This window comes from Salmo trutta, chromosome 23 (assembly GCF_901001165.1).
Source record: "Salmo trutta chromosome 23, fSalTru1.1, whole genome shotgun sequence".
Classification (NCBI taxonomy): Eukaryota; Metazoa; Chordata; class Actinopteri; order Salmoniformes; family Salmonidae; genus Salmo; species Salmo trutta.
In genome coordinates this window covers 38339806-38354304 of record NC_042979.1, presented here as the reverse complement: position 1 = coordinate 38354304, position 14499 = coordinate 38339806, and the positions used below count along the sequence as shown (strand labels likewise).

Genomic DNA, 14499 nt, shown 5'->3' with positions numbered 1-14499 from the left:
TACAGTCCTGTTGTTATTATTGTATTACTGGTCATTAGATACAGTCCTGTTGTTATTATTGTACTACTGGTCATTAGATACAGTCCTGTTGTTATTATTGTACTACTGGTCATTAGATACAGTCCTGTTGTTATTATTGTATTACTGGTCATTAGATACAGTCCTGTTGTTATTATTGTATTACTTACTGGTTATTAGATACAGTCTTGTTGTTATTATTGTATTACTGGTCATTAGATACAGTCCTGTTGTTATTATTGTATTACTGGTCATTAGATACAGTCCTGTTGTTATTATTGTATTACTGGTCATTAGATACAGTCCTGTTGTTATTATTGTATTACTGGTCATTAGATACAGTCCTGTTGTTATTATTGTATTACTGGTCATTAGATACAGTCCTGTTGTTATTATTGTATTACTTACTGGTCATTAGATACAGTCCTGTTGTTATTATTGTACTAATTGTCATTAGATACAGTCCTGTTGTTATTATTGTACTAATGGTCATTAGATACAGTCCTGTTGTTATTATTGTACTAATGGTCATTAGATACAGTCCTGTTGTTATTATTGTATTACTGGTCATTAGATACAGTCCTGTTGTTATTATTGTATTACTGGTTATTAGATACAGTCCTGTTGTTATTATTGTATTACTGGTCATTAGATACAGTCCTGTTGTTATTATTGTATTACTGGTCATTAGATACAGTCCTGTTGTTATTATTGTATTACTGGTCATTAGATACAGTCCTGTTGTTTTTATTGTATTACTGGCCATTAGATACAGTCCTGTTGTTATTATTGTACTACTTACTGGTCATTAGATACAGTCCTGTTGTTATTATTGTACTTACTGGTCATTAGATACAGTCCTGTTGTTATTATTGTATTACTGGTCATTAGATACAGTCCTGTTGTTGTTATTATTGTATTACTGGTCATTAGATACAGTCCTGTTGTTATTATTGTATTACTGGTCATTAGATACAGTCCTGTTGTTATTATTGTACTACTGGTCATTAGATACAGTCCTGTTGTTATTATTGTATTACTGGTCATTAGATACAGTCCTGTTGTTATTATTGTACTACTTACTGGTCATTAGATACAGTCCTGTTGTTATTATTGTACTAATGGTCATTAGATACAGTCCTGTTGTTATTATTGTACTAATGGTCATTAGATACAGTCCTGTTGTTATTATTGTATTACTGGTCATTAGATACAGTCCTGTTGTTATTATTGTATTACTGGTCATTAGATACAGTCCTGTTGTTATTATTGTATTACTGGTCATTAGATACAGTCCTGTTGTTATTATTGTATCACTGGTCATTAGATACAGTCCTGTTGTTATTATTGTATTACTGGTCATTAGATACAGTCCTGTTGTTATTATTGTATTACTGGTCATTAGATACAGTCCTGTTGTTATTATTGTACTACTGGTCATTAGATACAGTCCTGTTGTTATTATTGTATTCCTGGTCATTAGATACAGTCCTGTTGTTATTATTGTACTACTGGTCATTAGATACAGTCCTGTTGTTATTATTGTACATACTGGTCATTAGATACAGTCCTGTTGTTATTATTGTATTACTGGTCATTAGATACAGTCCTGTTGTTAGTATTGTACTACTGGTCATTAGATACAGTCCTGTTGTTATTATTGTATTACTGGTCATTAGATACAGTCCTGTTGTTATTATTGTATCACTGGTCATTAGATACAGTCCTGTTGTTATTATTGTATTACTGGTCATTAGATACAGTCCTGTTGTTATTATTGTATCACTGGTCATTAGATACAGTCCTGTTGTTATTATTGTATTACTGGTCATTAGATACAGTCCTGTTGTTATTATTGTATCACTGGTCATTAGATACAGTCCTGTTGTTATTATTGTATCACTGGTCATTAGATACAGTCCTGTTGTTATTATTGTATTACTGGTCATTAGATACAGTCCTGTTGTTATTATTGTATTACTGGTCATTAGATACAGTCCTGTTGTTATTATTGTACTACTGGTCATTAGATACAGTCCTGTTGTTATTATTGTACTTACTGGTCATTAGATACAGTCCTGTTGTTATTATTGTATTACTGGTCATTAGATACAGTCCTGTTGTTATTATTGTATTACTGGTCATTAGATACAGTCCTGTTGTTATTATTGTATTACTGGTCATTAGATACAGTCCTGTTGTTATTATTGTACTTACTGGTCATTAGATACAGTCCTGTTGTTATTATTGTACTTACTGGTCATTAGATACAGTCCTGTTGTTATTATTGTATTACTGGTCATTAGATACAGTCCTGTTGTTATTATTGTTCTACTGGTCATTAGATACAGTCCTGTTGTTATTATTGTATTACTGGTTATTAGATACAGTCCTGTTGTTATTATTGTACTTACTGGTCATTAGATACAGTCCTGTTGTTATTATTGTATTACTGGTCATTAGATACAGTCCTGTTGTTATTATTGTATTACTGGTCATTAGATACAGTCCTGTTGTTATTATTGTTCTACTGGTCATTAGATACAGTCCTGTTGTTATTGTTGTACTTCTTGGCATTATGCAACAGAAGACCAGATCCTGGAATTCTTCCTGGCAGGGGAGCCCTCTCCAACAGGTTGCCGTGGAGAGCATGGGACAGTCATATGAAGGACAGCAGCAAGAAGTTGTCTCTTCTGCCCCGGAACCGTTGCCAGGTGTGACTGTGACTATCGGGTGTGACTATATTGTCTATCCAGCCCCGGCACCGTGGTCAGACACGGCTGCGTTTGAGACCGGGCAGGGACACGTCAAGTCCTCGGCCCCCACTGGTCCTGAGGAGTCGCCTGCTACGGAGACTGAGCCCACACCAGATATCTTTCCCGATCCCCCCCTCCGCTGTTGAGGAGTCTGGGGGAACCCTCTACCCAACTCGGGCGGCCTATGAGATTCCTGCAGCATCGCCACACGGTAGTGAGCCTATATTGCTGACTGGACCCTGCTCTCCACTGCTGGGGCCTGGCCTGCCTCCGTGCCTGCTCTCCACTGCTGGGGCCTGGCCTGCCTCCGTGCCTGCTCTCCACTGCTGGGGCCTGGCCTGCCTGAGTTGGGGATCTGCCGCCGCTGGGCCTGCTCTCCACTGCTGGGGCCTGGCCTGCCTCCGTGCCTGCTCTCCACTGCTGGAGCCTGGCCTGCCTGAGTTGGGGATCTGCCGCCGCTGGGCCTGCTCTCCACTGCTGGGGCCTGGCCTGCCTCCGTGCCTGCTCTCCACTGCTGGGGCCTGGCATCTGCCGCCGCTGGGCCTGCTCTCCTCTCTCCTCCTAGGCAATGGACACAGTGGTCGCATACACATATTTTGCAGATGTTATTGCGGGTGTAGTGAAATGTTGTTTTCCTAGCTCCAACACTTTTAGGGGGTGGCTGTTACAAATTCCCTGCCTATGACTGTTAGCAGCACCTCACAACCCTGAGCTGCATACTCCACTGCCCATCCCCTAGGACCGGAGCCTGAGAGTCTGGGGGGAACCATAAACCTGCCTCTCAAACTCTCCCTGACCTGTGTGACCTGTGCCCTGATACAGTAGGTTGCTAGGGAGGTTACTAGTGGGCCAGACATCTGCCCGCCCTCTTGACTCTGCAGGTCACACAATACTGTCAGTCACCCTCACGCAGTGGCAGAGAGCAATATCTCTGTCTCTGCCCATCAACAACTGGACTCACTCATATCTCTGGATGTGTGGGATGGTATGCGTGCCCAAAGTGAGTTGTGTGACATTTGTATATTGTTCTTCATAGTTAGTTACTACTATTGCCTATTGTATGTCGACCCTCTGAGTTTACTGTGTTGTGTAATGTTCTGCAGGTGGCATATGCAATCTATACAGTCATTTGAGTCTATTTCTGCTTTATTATGTAAGATTATGTATCTGTGCATTCTTTCCCTGGTGTATTCATTTGGTATGTGTGGATTCATTACCTCTGTTTCTGTCCATTACAGAACCAGAATCATTCCACTAACTTTCCCAATGTTCATCCCTGTGTACATCCCATGTTCATCTTCCTCAGTGTGTGAATAAAGTTCCTGTGTGTGTTAACTCTTGGGCTGCTTTATTCCTCTCTAACTGGGGGCGATGTCAGTGAGTCACAAGCCATTAAAATACGTAGAGCCAGGTCGCTGTTTTTCAGGCCCCAGTACCTTATCTACACAGTTAGACTCCAGTACCTTATCTACACAGTTAGACTCCAGTACCTTATCTACACATGAAGAGTGCCACTCAAACCAAGGTCAGCATCAGGGAGACTGAAAGGCCCTCTTTTCCACATCCTAAACATAACAGTCTGTTTCCTGACTGGTTCCTAACCGCTCCATCTCACAATCCATGTAGAAATCATTTGATTGAGGGTATTTTTTGTTTCTTTTGGGGAGGGGGGTTATTGTGCCTGTCACAAATACGTCCTTTGACTGGTAGCACCACCGACCAGACTTGTCAGTCAGTGGTTTCCATGGTAATTTCCCACCCGTTTGTTTTGTTGTTGTACTTGTATTGTGATGTAAAACAGAGGAGAAGGAATTAGGTTTTTGTGGGGGTGGAACATTTACATAGAAAACAAGTGGTTGCGATACAACGTTGCGAGGGTGTTAAATTGTGGCCCAGGAAATAAAGTCAGTAGATTTTTAGTGTGCTGCACCCAAACCTTTACCCACAAGTACATAGATAAAACACACACATGTGAACACACCGGTATGCAAGCACTAAAAAAGGTCTACACACACACACACACACACACACACACACACACACACACACACACACACACACACACACACACACACACACACACACACACACACACACACACACACACACAGGTATGCGTCCACCTGGTCTTCGATCCTCACACTGTGCAGGAGGTTCATCTCTCAGCTGTGAGGCTTATGAAACTCTTGGTGATGTATGGATTCCACCCTTCTGACCTGGACTGGCTGTCACCCTGGATATGTCTGTCTGGACGGCTGACAATGTATGAGTGTGTTGAAATCAATCATGTATATAAACCCTACATTGCTGATGTTATGTAATGTCCAATGAGAGGCTTTGAAGCCACTGGTCGGCCATATTGGTACTCCTCAGAAGGAGCAGTCCTCCATAGGAATGAATGGAATTCTACAGTATTTCAAATAAATGACAAAATTAGGACAAAATTACATGTATTTAGGGATTTATTTGTTAAAGTGAGGAGAGTATAATTAGTACTCTCTAAAAAAAATACTTTAAAGAATAGGTTTTTATATACTCTCATTTTTTAAATAATTTAAAGTATGCGTTAAGGTGTTTCTAATATAATATACTTTTCAAAAACGAATGTAGACATTATTACATGCATTTCTATAGCATTCAAAATCCAAAGTACCAAAATGGCTGCGTGGCGGCTTCAAAACAGCGCCCCCTGGGACTCATCTAAGGTTAATACATATCATTGGTTGAACTGGCAACACATGGTCTGTCTTTCAAACACACCCAACAGAACCCCCCCCCCCCCTTCCTGCTTGGATTGATTATGGGTGATGGATTGTGCATCTGACCCACACGTCTAACACCCACCTCCGCCTTCCCAAGACTTAGGGTTTTTAGACTTGCCAAGTCACTTGCATTTTTCTATCCAGCTGGATGTTAAGGGGTGCATGTGATAGCGTCTGCACGTGATGATTTTCCTTCATGTGTAGATCTATCCACATCATTGATTCATATTCACCCCTTACCTTACAAGTACTGTACTACCATGGTATTATTCACTCAACTAGCTTCCACTGTGACCTCATTTTGTCATGTACACCACAACACATTTATCATCCTTTTTTCTAACATAACTTCTCCCTCTCACTCTCGCTGAGCGCGAGGACCCCGCTCTCATATTTTGAGGCTTGATCCCAGGCCGAGCGTGTCACTGGCCCAAGCTGGAGATATGTACCATGTGTGTGTGATGTCCCGGTGGTTTGTTGGAGAGAGGGCCCAGTCTGACAGACTGTCTGCATCCACGGTGAGAGGCATTAGTCAGAGGAACCAACCTTGCCTTTCAGCAGCTCTCCTGACTGAGATGTGCTAAATTACATTTCCTGTGTTTCATAACAGCGACTACCCAAGCTCTGACTGACGCTAGGACTTCCTGCTAAAGTCAAACATAAACACTTTTTTTTGCCGTTTTTAGGTAACGTCCCCGCAGGTTTGACAATGGAGATGTTCTTTTGGCCCTGTGTAAACAAGCAGACTTTAAGGCCAGGGAATCTTTGTTTCCTGCAACGTGTGTGTGTGTGTGGGGGGGGGGGGCATAGCTGTGTGTCAGTGTACATACAGAACATACTTCCAAAGTCATTGTAACCATTGATAGTTGGTAGAGTTGGTAGAGCAACACCAGGGTTGTGGGTTCTGTGTGGCTCAGTTGGTAGAGCAACACCAGGGTTGTGGGTTCTGAGTGGCTCAGTTGGTAGAGCAACACCAGGGTTGTGGGTTCTGTGTGGCTCAGTTGGTAGAGCAACACCAGGGTTGTGGGTTCTGTGTGGCTCAGTTGGTAGAGCAACACCAGGGTCGTGGGTTCCGTGTGGCTCAGTTGGTAGAGCAACACCAGGGTCGTGGGTTCCGTGTGGCTCAGTTGGTAGAGCAACACCAGGGTCGTGGGTTCCGTGTGGCTCAGTTGGTAGAGCAACACCAGGGTCGTGGGTTCCGTGTGGCTCAGTTGGTAGAGCAACACCAGGGTCGTGGGTTCCGTGTGGCTCAGTTGGTAGAGCAACACCAGGGTCGTGGGTTCCGTGTGGCTCAGTTGGTAGAGCAACACCAGGGATGTGGGTTCCGTGTGGCTCAGTTGGTAGAGCAACACCAGGGATGTGGGTTCCGTGTGGCTCAGTTGGTAGAGCAACACCAGGGTTGTGGGTTCCGTGTGGCTCAGTTGGTAGAGCAACACCAGGGTTGTGGGTTCCGTGTGGCTCAGTTGGTAGAGCAACACCAGGGTTGTGGGTTCCGTGTGGCTCAGTTGGTAGAGCAACACCAGGGTTGTGGGTTCCGTGTGGCTCAGTTGGTAGAGCAACACCAGGGTTGTGGGTTCTGTGTGGCTCAGTTGGTAGAGCAACACCAGGGTTGCAGGTTCCATTCCCACTGTGGACTGGTTTGACATCGTTTTTAATGAAAATGTATTCACTCACTACTGTAAGCTAAACGACTAAAATGTAAATAGAAGAACTCTTTTTGGTTCCAGATAGAACCCTTTTGGGTTCCATGCCCCTTTCCACAGAGGGTTCTACCTGCAACCAAAAAGGGTTATCCTATGGGGACTGAACACCTTTGGAGGGTACTTATTTCCTGTATGCTGTCAAATTAGATATATTTCCAGTGTATTGCTCTCCTACAACCTACTCACCATCCCTGTGCCACAATAGAACACTTTCATTGACATTTTAACCTCTGTCTTCTAGAAACAAACGAGGAGCCTCCATTGGTAGGAAAATGCATTACAAGGTTCTTTAGATACCATCATCTCAATATGGCCTTTTTCCTGTTGCTTTACTACAACCTTGCTCTTTTCCCATCCTCTGATTTCATTTGTCCAAGTCCTCAGTCTGTCTGCCCTCCTATACCCCTCCCTCCCTCCCTCTGTCTGTCTGTCTGTCCTCCTATACCCCTCCCTCTGTCTGTCTGTCTGTCTGTCTGTCTGTCTGTCTGTCTGTCTGTCTGTCTGTCTGTCTGTCTGTCTGTCTGTCTGTCTGTCTGTCTGTCTGTCCTCCTATACCCCTCCCTCTGTCTGTTTGTCTGTCCTCCTATACCCCTCCCTCTGTCTGTCTGTCTGTCTGTCTGTCTGTCTGTCTGTCTGTCTGTCTGTCTGTCTGTCTGTCTGTCTGTCTGTCTGTCTGTCTGTCTGTCTGTCCTATACCCCTCCCTCTGTCTGTCTGGCTGCCCTCCTATACCCCTCCCTCTGTCTGTCTGGCTGCCCTCCTATACCGCTCCCTCCCTCTGTCTGTCTGTCTGTCCTCCTATACCCCTCCCTCTGTCTGTATGTCTGTCTGTCCTCCTATACCGCTCCCTCCCTCTGTCTGTCTGTCCTCCTATACCCCTCCCTCCCTCTGTCTGTCTGTCCTCCTATACCCCTCCCTCCCTCTGTCTGTCTGTCTGACTGTCCTCCTATACCCCTCCCTCTGTCTGTCTGTCTGTCCTCCTATACCCCTACCTCCCTCTGTCTGTCTGTCTGTCTGTCTGTCTGTCTGTCTGTCTGTCTGTCTGTCTGTCTGTCTGTCTGTCTGTCTGTCTGTCTGTCTGTCTGTCCTCCTATACCCCTCCTTCTGTCTGTCTGTCTGTCTGTCTGTCTGTCTGTCTGTCTGTCTGTCTGTCTGTCTGTCTGTCTGTCTGTCTGTCTGTCTGTCTGTCTGTCTGTCCTCCTATACCGCTCCCTCTGTCTGTCTGTCTGTCTGTCTGTCTGTCTGTCTGTCTGTCTGTCTGTCTGTCTGTCTGTCTGTCTGTCTGTCTGTCTGTCTGTCTGTCTGTCCTCCTATACCGCTCCCTCTGTCTGTCTGTCTGTCTGTCTGTCTGTCTGTCTGTCTGTCTGTCTGTCTGTCTGTCTGTCTGTCTGTCTGTCTGTCTGTCTGTCTGTCTGTCTGTCTGTCCTCCTATACCCCTCCCTCCCTCTGTCTGTCTGGCTGCCCTCCTATACCCCTCCCTCTGTCTGCCCTCGTCTACCTCCCTCCCCCCTCCCCCCTCTGTCTGTCTGTCTGTCTGTCTGTCTGTCTGTCTGTCTGTCTGTCTGTCTGTCTGTCTGCCCTCGTCTCCCTCGTCTCCCTCCCTGACCCCCTCTGTCTGTCTGTCTGTCTGTCTGTCTGTCTGTCTGTCTGTCTGTCTGTCTGTCTGTCTGTCTGTCTGTCTGTCCTAATCTCCCTCCCTGCCCCCTCTGTCTCTCCGTCTGTCCTCGTCTCCCTGCCCCCCTTTGCCCTCTCTAGCATCTGAGAGAGGGCTTGTGATGATGTCACACAGGGACGTCTGGCCTCTATAAAAGGGGGAGCCACTGTGAAAATCTCTTAATGAAGTTGCGAAGAGCCTGAGTTGAGCTGAGCTGTGCTGACTACTTCCATCTCCATAGAAACGGATCAAGTTGGACTTGAATTTTCTCCTTAGAAAACACAAAACCAGACAGGCTCACCCACAACTCCTTCGGATAGATGAGAAGATACAGGAAGATATCATTTGAAAGCAGTGAACAGCTCCTCTTCATCACATTGGTTTGATCACTGCGTCTTTCGACACTGCTAGCCCTGAGAGTGAAGAGTCTAGCTGACATATTGGGAAAACTTTGTATTCATTTTTTTTCCCGAACCCATGAAAATCACGTTTTTTTTGTGGACAATGATGCGACAAGCAAGCATCTCCTCAGTGGTGTTTCTATCTTGCACTGTCATGCTGGTAAGTACTTTTTAAAGTGTTTCATATGTGTGCTTTTACCACTCTCCATTCAAATGAGTGTCTTTACATCATTGGGTTCTACATACTTCACCATAAGCTCTTAAAAATTATACAATGTCATCTTTAATATTCAAATGGAGAAATTGCAAGTATATATTGTGGTCAAATTCATTTCAAATTATGCATATTAAATTGTCCATCTATTGACTGAAATAATGAGACAGGGATCTTTGAACAAATTAATAAACTCATTTCCATAGATACATTTGAATTTAGGGCTTGTTGGATACTTTTGAGCTTGATGATCTAGTCTGTGTCGTTCCAGGCTGATGTGTAACAATCATGCTTAGAAAGGTAGAAGCAGAAATGTGTCCTAACAAGATTAGAACAGGGTGCCGGTTTGAATGAAAGCATTGTTCTAAATCAAATTCCTTTGTACAATCACAGTTTAATTATTAGGATATTTGGGTACACAATCAGAGAATTTGGAGAGGAATTTCTGCTGAGTGTTAGCTGGTATTTCACCTGCATACTGTAAATGAACGTATCTGAAATACCAGTAAGAGTTTTTGCTTGTGGATAACCAAGAGGACTTTAGATCTTTGGGGAACCTTATTCTAGGTAAACACTTGATTCCACCATTTTTTCTCCTCCGGATATTTACTCAAGCATTGTACAATCCCTCTTCTGTGGGGGCTTCCAACACCAAAGGGATGCCCTTCCCCTGTGCCCTTCTCCTGTGCCCTGCAGTGACCCACCCCCACATATACACACTAACTCTCAATCCTCTCGCTGTGTTTCCCAGGTGCAGGGTGGATGCCCGCGGCAGTGCTCGTGCCCCACATCACCGCCCTCATGCCCACCGGGCGTCAGTTGGGTGACAGACTCCTGCGGCTGCTGTAAGGTGTGTGCCAGGCAGTACAACCAGGACTGCAGCCCTAGCCAGCCCTGTGACCACATCAAGGGGCTGCACTGCCACCTAGGGTCTGGAGGAGACCCGGAGACAGGACTGTGTCGAGGTAAGGGCATGGACATCAAAATGGCCTAGGGTGGGACTGGACATACTTATGCTATGATTGACATTTCCTATCCACCTTCTGATTGGCACTGATAATATTATCGACAATGCTAACTCTAATGAATATAATGATATACACAAAAGCGACAATGATTGTACAAAAATGCATTGCTCCTGTCCCAGCTGAGGCCATGGGACGTCCCTGTGAGCTGAACGGCCGGGTCTACCAACACGGGGAGGACTTCCAGCCCAGCTGCCAGCACCAGTGCAGCTGTATGGACGGTGTGGTGGGCTGCATGCCCCTGTGCCCACACCAGGTACCACTACCAGGTTGGCCCTGCTCCCGGCCCCGGCTGGCCAGGCTACCAGGACGCTGCTGCGAGGAGTGGCTTTGTGACGATGACAACCATATCAAGGAGGACTCCAGAGAGGCTGACCACGCTCCACCTCCTTCCCCACCCCAGCACCCTGATCTTGCCAGCAATGAGCTGCTCATGGCTCCCACCCCCTGGGACTCAAGTGCTGGAGCGTCATATCAAGGTACTTAATGATACTCTCTTTTTGTTATGAAATATACATTTGTAATGTTTTGTATCAGTCAGAGGAGAATGGTGTTCCTCATGGCTCCATGTTTGGCCCTCTCTTCTTACAGAGTGGATCTCCTCCCCCCAGTCCCATGCCTTACTTCCCTCAACCTGCTTCCTGCAAACCACTGATTGGTCGCCTTGCTCAGCCACGTGTGGGATGGGCGTGTCCAGCCGGGTAACCAGTAGCAACGCTGAGTGTCGGTTGGCCAGAGAGACACGACTGTGCCAGATCCGGCAGTGTGATCTTGCCCTCACCCCTTCTCCCAAGGTAAGACATGGACTACGTATGGGCACACTTTTTCAATGACAAGAAACACAATGGTCCAGGATCATCAAATGGGAAGGAATTACACTACTATAAATTGACCACTAGACTGGTTATGGAATTGTACCATGTATAATTCACAGCTATCCTCCTGTCAAGCAGTGGAGGCTGCTGAGGGGAGGACAGCTCATAATAATGGCTGGAACGGAGCTAATGAAATAGAAACCATGTGTTTGATACCATTCCACTAATTCCGCTCCATCCATTACCACGAGCCCATCCTCCACAATTAAGGTGCCACCTACCTCCTGTGCTGTCAGGGTGTATGTATTTTGACCTGTGGCCCCATTTCTCTTACAGAAAGGGAAGAAGTGCCAACGCACAATACGTCCTCGCAAACCTGTCCGGATCAAGTTCACCGGCTGCTCTACAGCGCGCCAGTATCGTCCTCGTTCCTGTGGCTTGTGTGCCGACGGCAGCTGCTGCACTCCTTCTCTGACGCGCACGGTGAACCTTCACTTCCGCTGTCCCGGAGGCAGGCAGGACTTTACCCGTAGCGTCATGTGGATCCAGCGTTGCCGCTGTAGCCAGAGCTGCCAAAGTCAAGGGCTTGCCTCCCCGGGCTCCCTCAGTCTGCCTAATGACATCCATACCTTCACCCACTGAGCCCCATGCCTAAACACTAGCATTTCTCGCCACAAGAACATGCCCTTGACCTGACTCTGGCCCTCGACTCCAGGGTTCACATTTGCCCTAATCTCACTGTCTCCTTCCCTCATTCCAAAAACGTTTCCTGTTCCCTAACCCCAGGGTTTATTGCTGCCGTAGCCTCTTTACCCAAGTCTGTGTTCCTTTACCCCAGGACTCCCCCTTACCCTGTCTCCAGTCTGTGTTCCTTTACCCCAGGACTCCCCCCTGCCCTGTCTCCAGTCTGTGTTCCTTTACCCCAGGACTCCCCCCTGCCTTGTCTCCAGTCTGTGTTCCTTTACCCCAGGACTCCCCCCTGCCCTGTCTCCAGTCTGTGTTCCTTTACCCCAGGACTCCCCCTGCCCTGTCTCCAGTCTGTGTTCCTTTACCCCAGGACTCCCCCTTACCCTGTCTCCAGTCTGTGTTCCTTTACCCCAGGACTCCCCCCTGCCCTGTCTCCAGTCTGTGTTCCTTTACCCCAGGACTCCCCCCTGCCCTGTCTCCAGTCTGTGTTCCTTTACCCCAGGACTCCCCCCTGCCCTGTCTCCAGTCTGTGTTCCTTAATCCCAGGACTCCCCCCTGCCCTGTCTCCAGTCTGTGTTCCTTAATCCCAGGACTCCCCCCTGCCCTGTCTCCAGTCTGTGTTCCTTTACCCCAGGACTCCCCCCTGCCCTGTCTCCAGTCTGCGACTCCCCCCTGCCCTGTCTCCAGTCTGTGTTCCTTTACCCCAGGACTCCCCCCTGCCCTGTCTCCAGTCTGTGTTCCTTTACCCCAGGACTCCCCCCTGCCCTGTCTCCAGTCTGCGACTCCCCCCTGCCCTGTCTCCAGTCTGTGTTCCTTTACCCCAGGACTCCCCCCTGCCCTGTCTCCAGTCTGTGTTCCTTTACCCCAGGACTCCCACTTGCCCTGTCTCCAGTCTGCCTTCCCCCAGCTGATGGAAGGCTCCATCAGCTGGGGGAAGGACACTGATGCGATGTAGTGAACTGTTTTACTCTTACAGCTGCCTAATTGTGTACCCAACACTTTCTCTCATTCTCTCACTGGTGGTAACTCCCCCCATAATCCAATGGATTTGGTTTGGTCTTCACTCACACCCAAAAATCACCACCTCCGTATAACTTCAGTGATGGACTGACTGACTGAATTTAAAAGACAGTTGGGGGTGCTTCTGTGTTACTGTAGTTTGTAATGGTGAATTGTACTCTGTGGGACTGTACTTATAACTACCCAATGAGAAAGGTTAGACTGAATATCAGACAGGCAATCTCACAGAGACATTTGCGTAGCATCCCTTCTGACAAACGTCTTTATAGCCTTACTGCCCTTTTCACTTGTCTGTTTTGCTTGTGTTCAGTAAGTGACAGATCTGTTGGCGATTGTGTGCATTCTACAAATGATCTCTGTCAGTGGACCTCCTATCAAATTTGATGGGCAAGAATATAAATGCACAGGTGTTCATGGTTTACACTCTGAAATATGAATCATCATTGTTATAGACACGAAGGTTTTAAATGGACCTTTGTAAGTTATTCATGTTTAATTATTGTAGTTATGACTTGTAAATATGTATTTACTATACTTTGTACAGTTAGGCAATGTTGATTTGTTTGTCATTAGGTATATATGTCTGTTTCGTATCGTCTCTATCTGTACAGACTTCACTTAACGATGGAGTGACATGTTTTGGATATTACCTCCTTTTTCGAGGTGCACAGAATATAAACAATAGTGGACCGAGAATGTAATATGTTAATTTATATCACTTTATTTTGATTAATATATTCAATAAATGTCTTATAATGAAAGTGCCTCTTGTAAAAAAAATTACAAACGCCATGAAAATATATGTATTTCTACAAAAACAAAATGTACGTGATATTTTGTCCCTATCATTTTTTTACCACTTTTCTGTTTACCAGTACACACACCCACACACCTAGTCTGTGATTTGGTTTGATTACTCTACAATCTAAAATGTATTATTTTGTATAGATATCATTACTAGATATTTGTGTGCAAATATGATACAGTCCCCATTGTCAATCACAAATCAGTGAATCAGATTTTTACAATGAGACCCAGAAGAGAGCCAGGTGGAACACCCTGAAGCTGACTGAGGGACGGACAGGGGAAGGTTTCAATAAGACACTAGTGGGACGGAGAGACCCACCTGACAGTGTTATTTGCTGTGGAACTGTGGACTAGGGTTAAGGCCTCGGTTCAAGTTCCTGTAGGTTAGTACACAGCGTCCAGGCCCAGTTTCACATGGCAAACATTGCAGCCGTCTCACAAATACCACACACTGTATCCTTGTTTCTCAGACCCGCCACTCTCCCCCGCTCTCTGTGACTAACTATCCACACTGACCTCCCCACACCATGCCGATGCATACTTGATGTCAGCCGTGATGCCAAGGATGATTACTTCTACTGCTGCCACTACTACTGCATGCCACTAATACCACCATGATTTCCACAACCACTGCTGCAA

General features: G+C 45.9%; 1 protein-coding gene across 1 annotated transcript; it reads left to right on the top strand.

Moving 5' to 3' along the window:
- Nucleotides 1–9079: 9079 nt before the first annotated feature.
- On the top strand, nt 9080–13814 carry ccn1l1 (cellular communication network factor 1, like 1). The gene is made up of 5 exons (XM_029710227.1): nt 9080–9452; nt 10258–10471; nt 10654–11010; nt 11123–11325; nt 11683–13814. The coding sequence occupies exons 1-5, from the start codon at nt 9369–9371 to the stop codon at nt 11986–11988; spliced, it is 1164 nt and encodes a 387-aa protein (XP_029566087.1). The 5' UTR covers nt 9080–9368; the 3' UTR covers nt 11989–13814.
- Nucleotides 13815–14499: the final 685 nt, after the last annotated feature.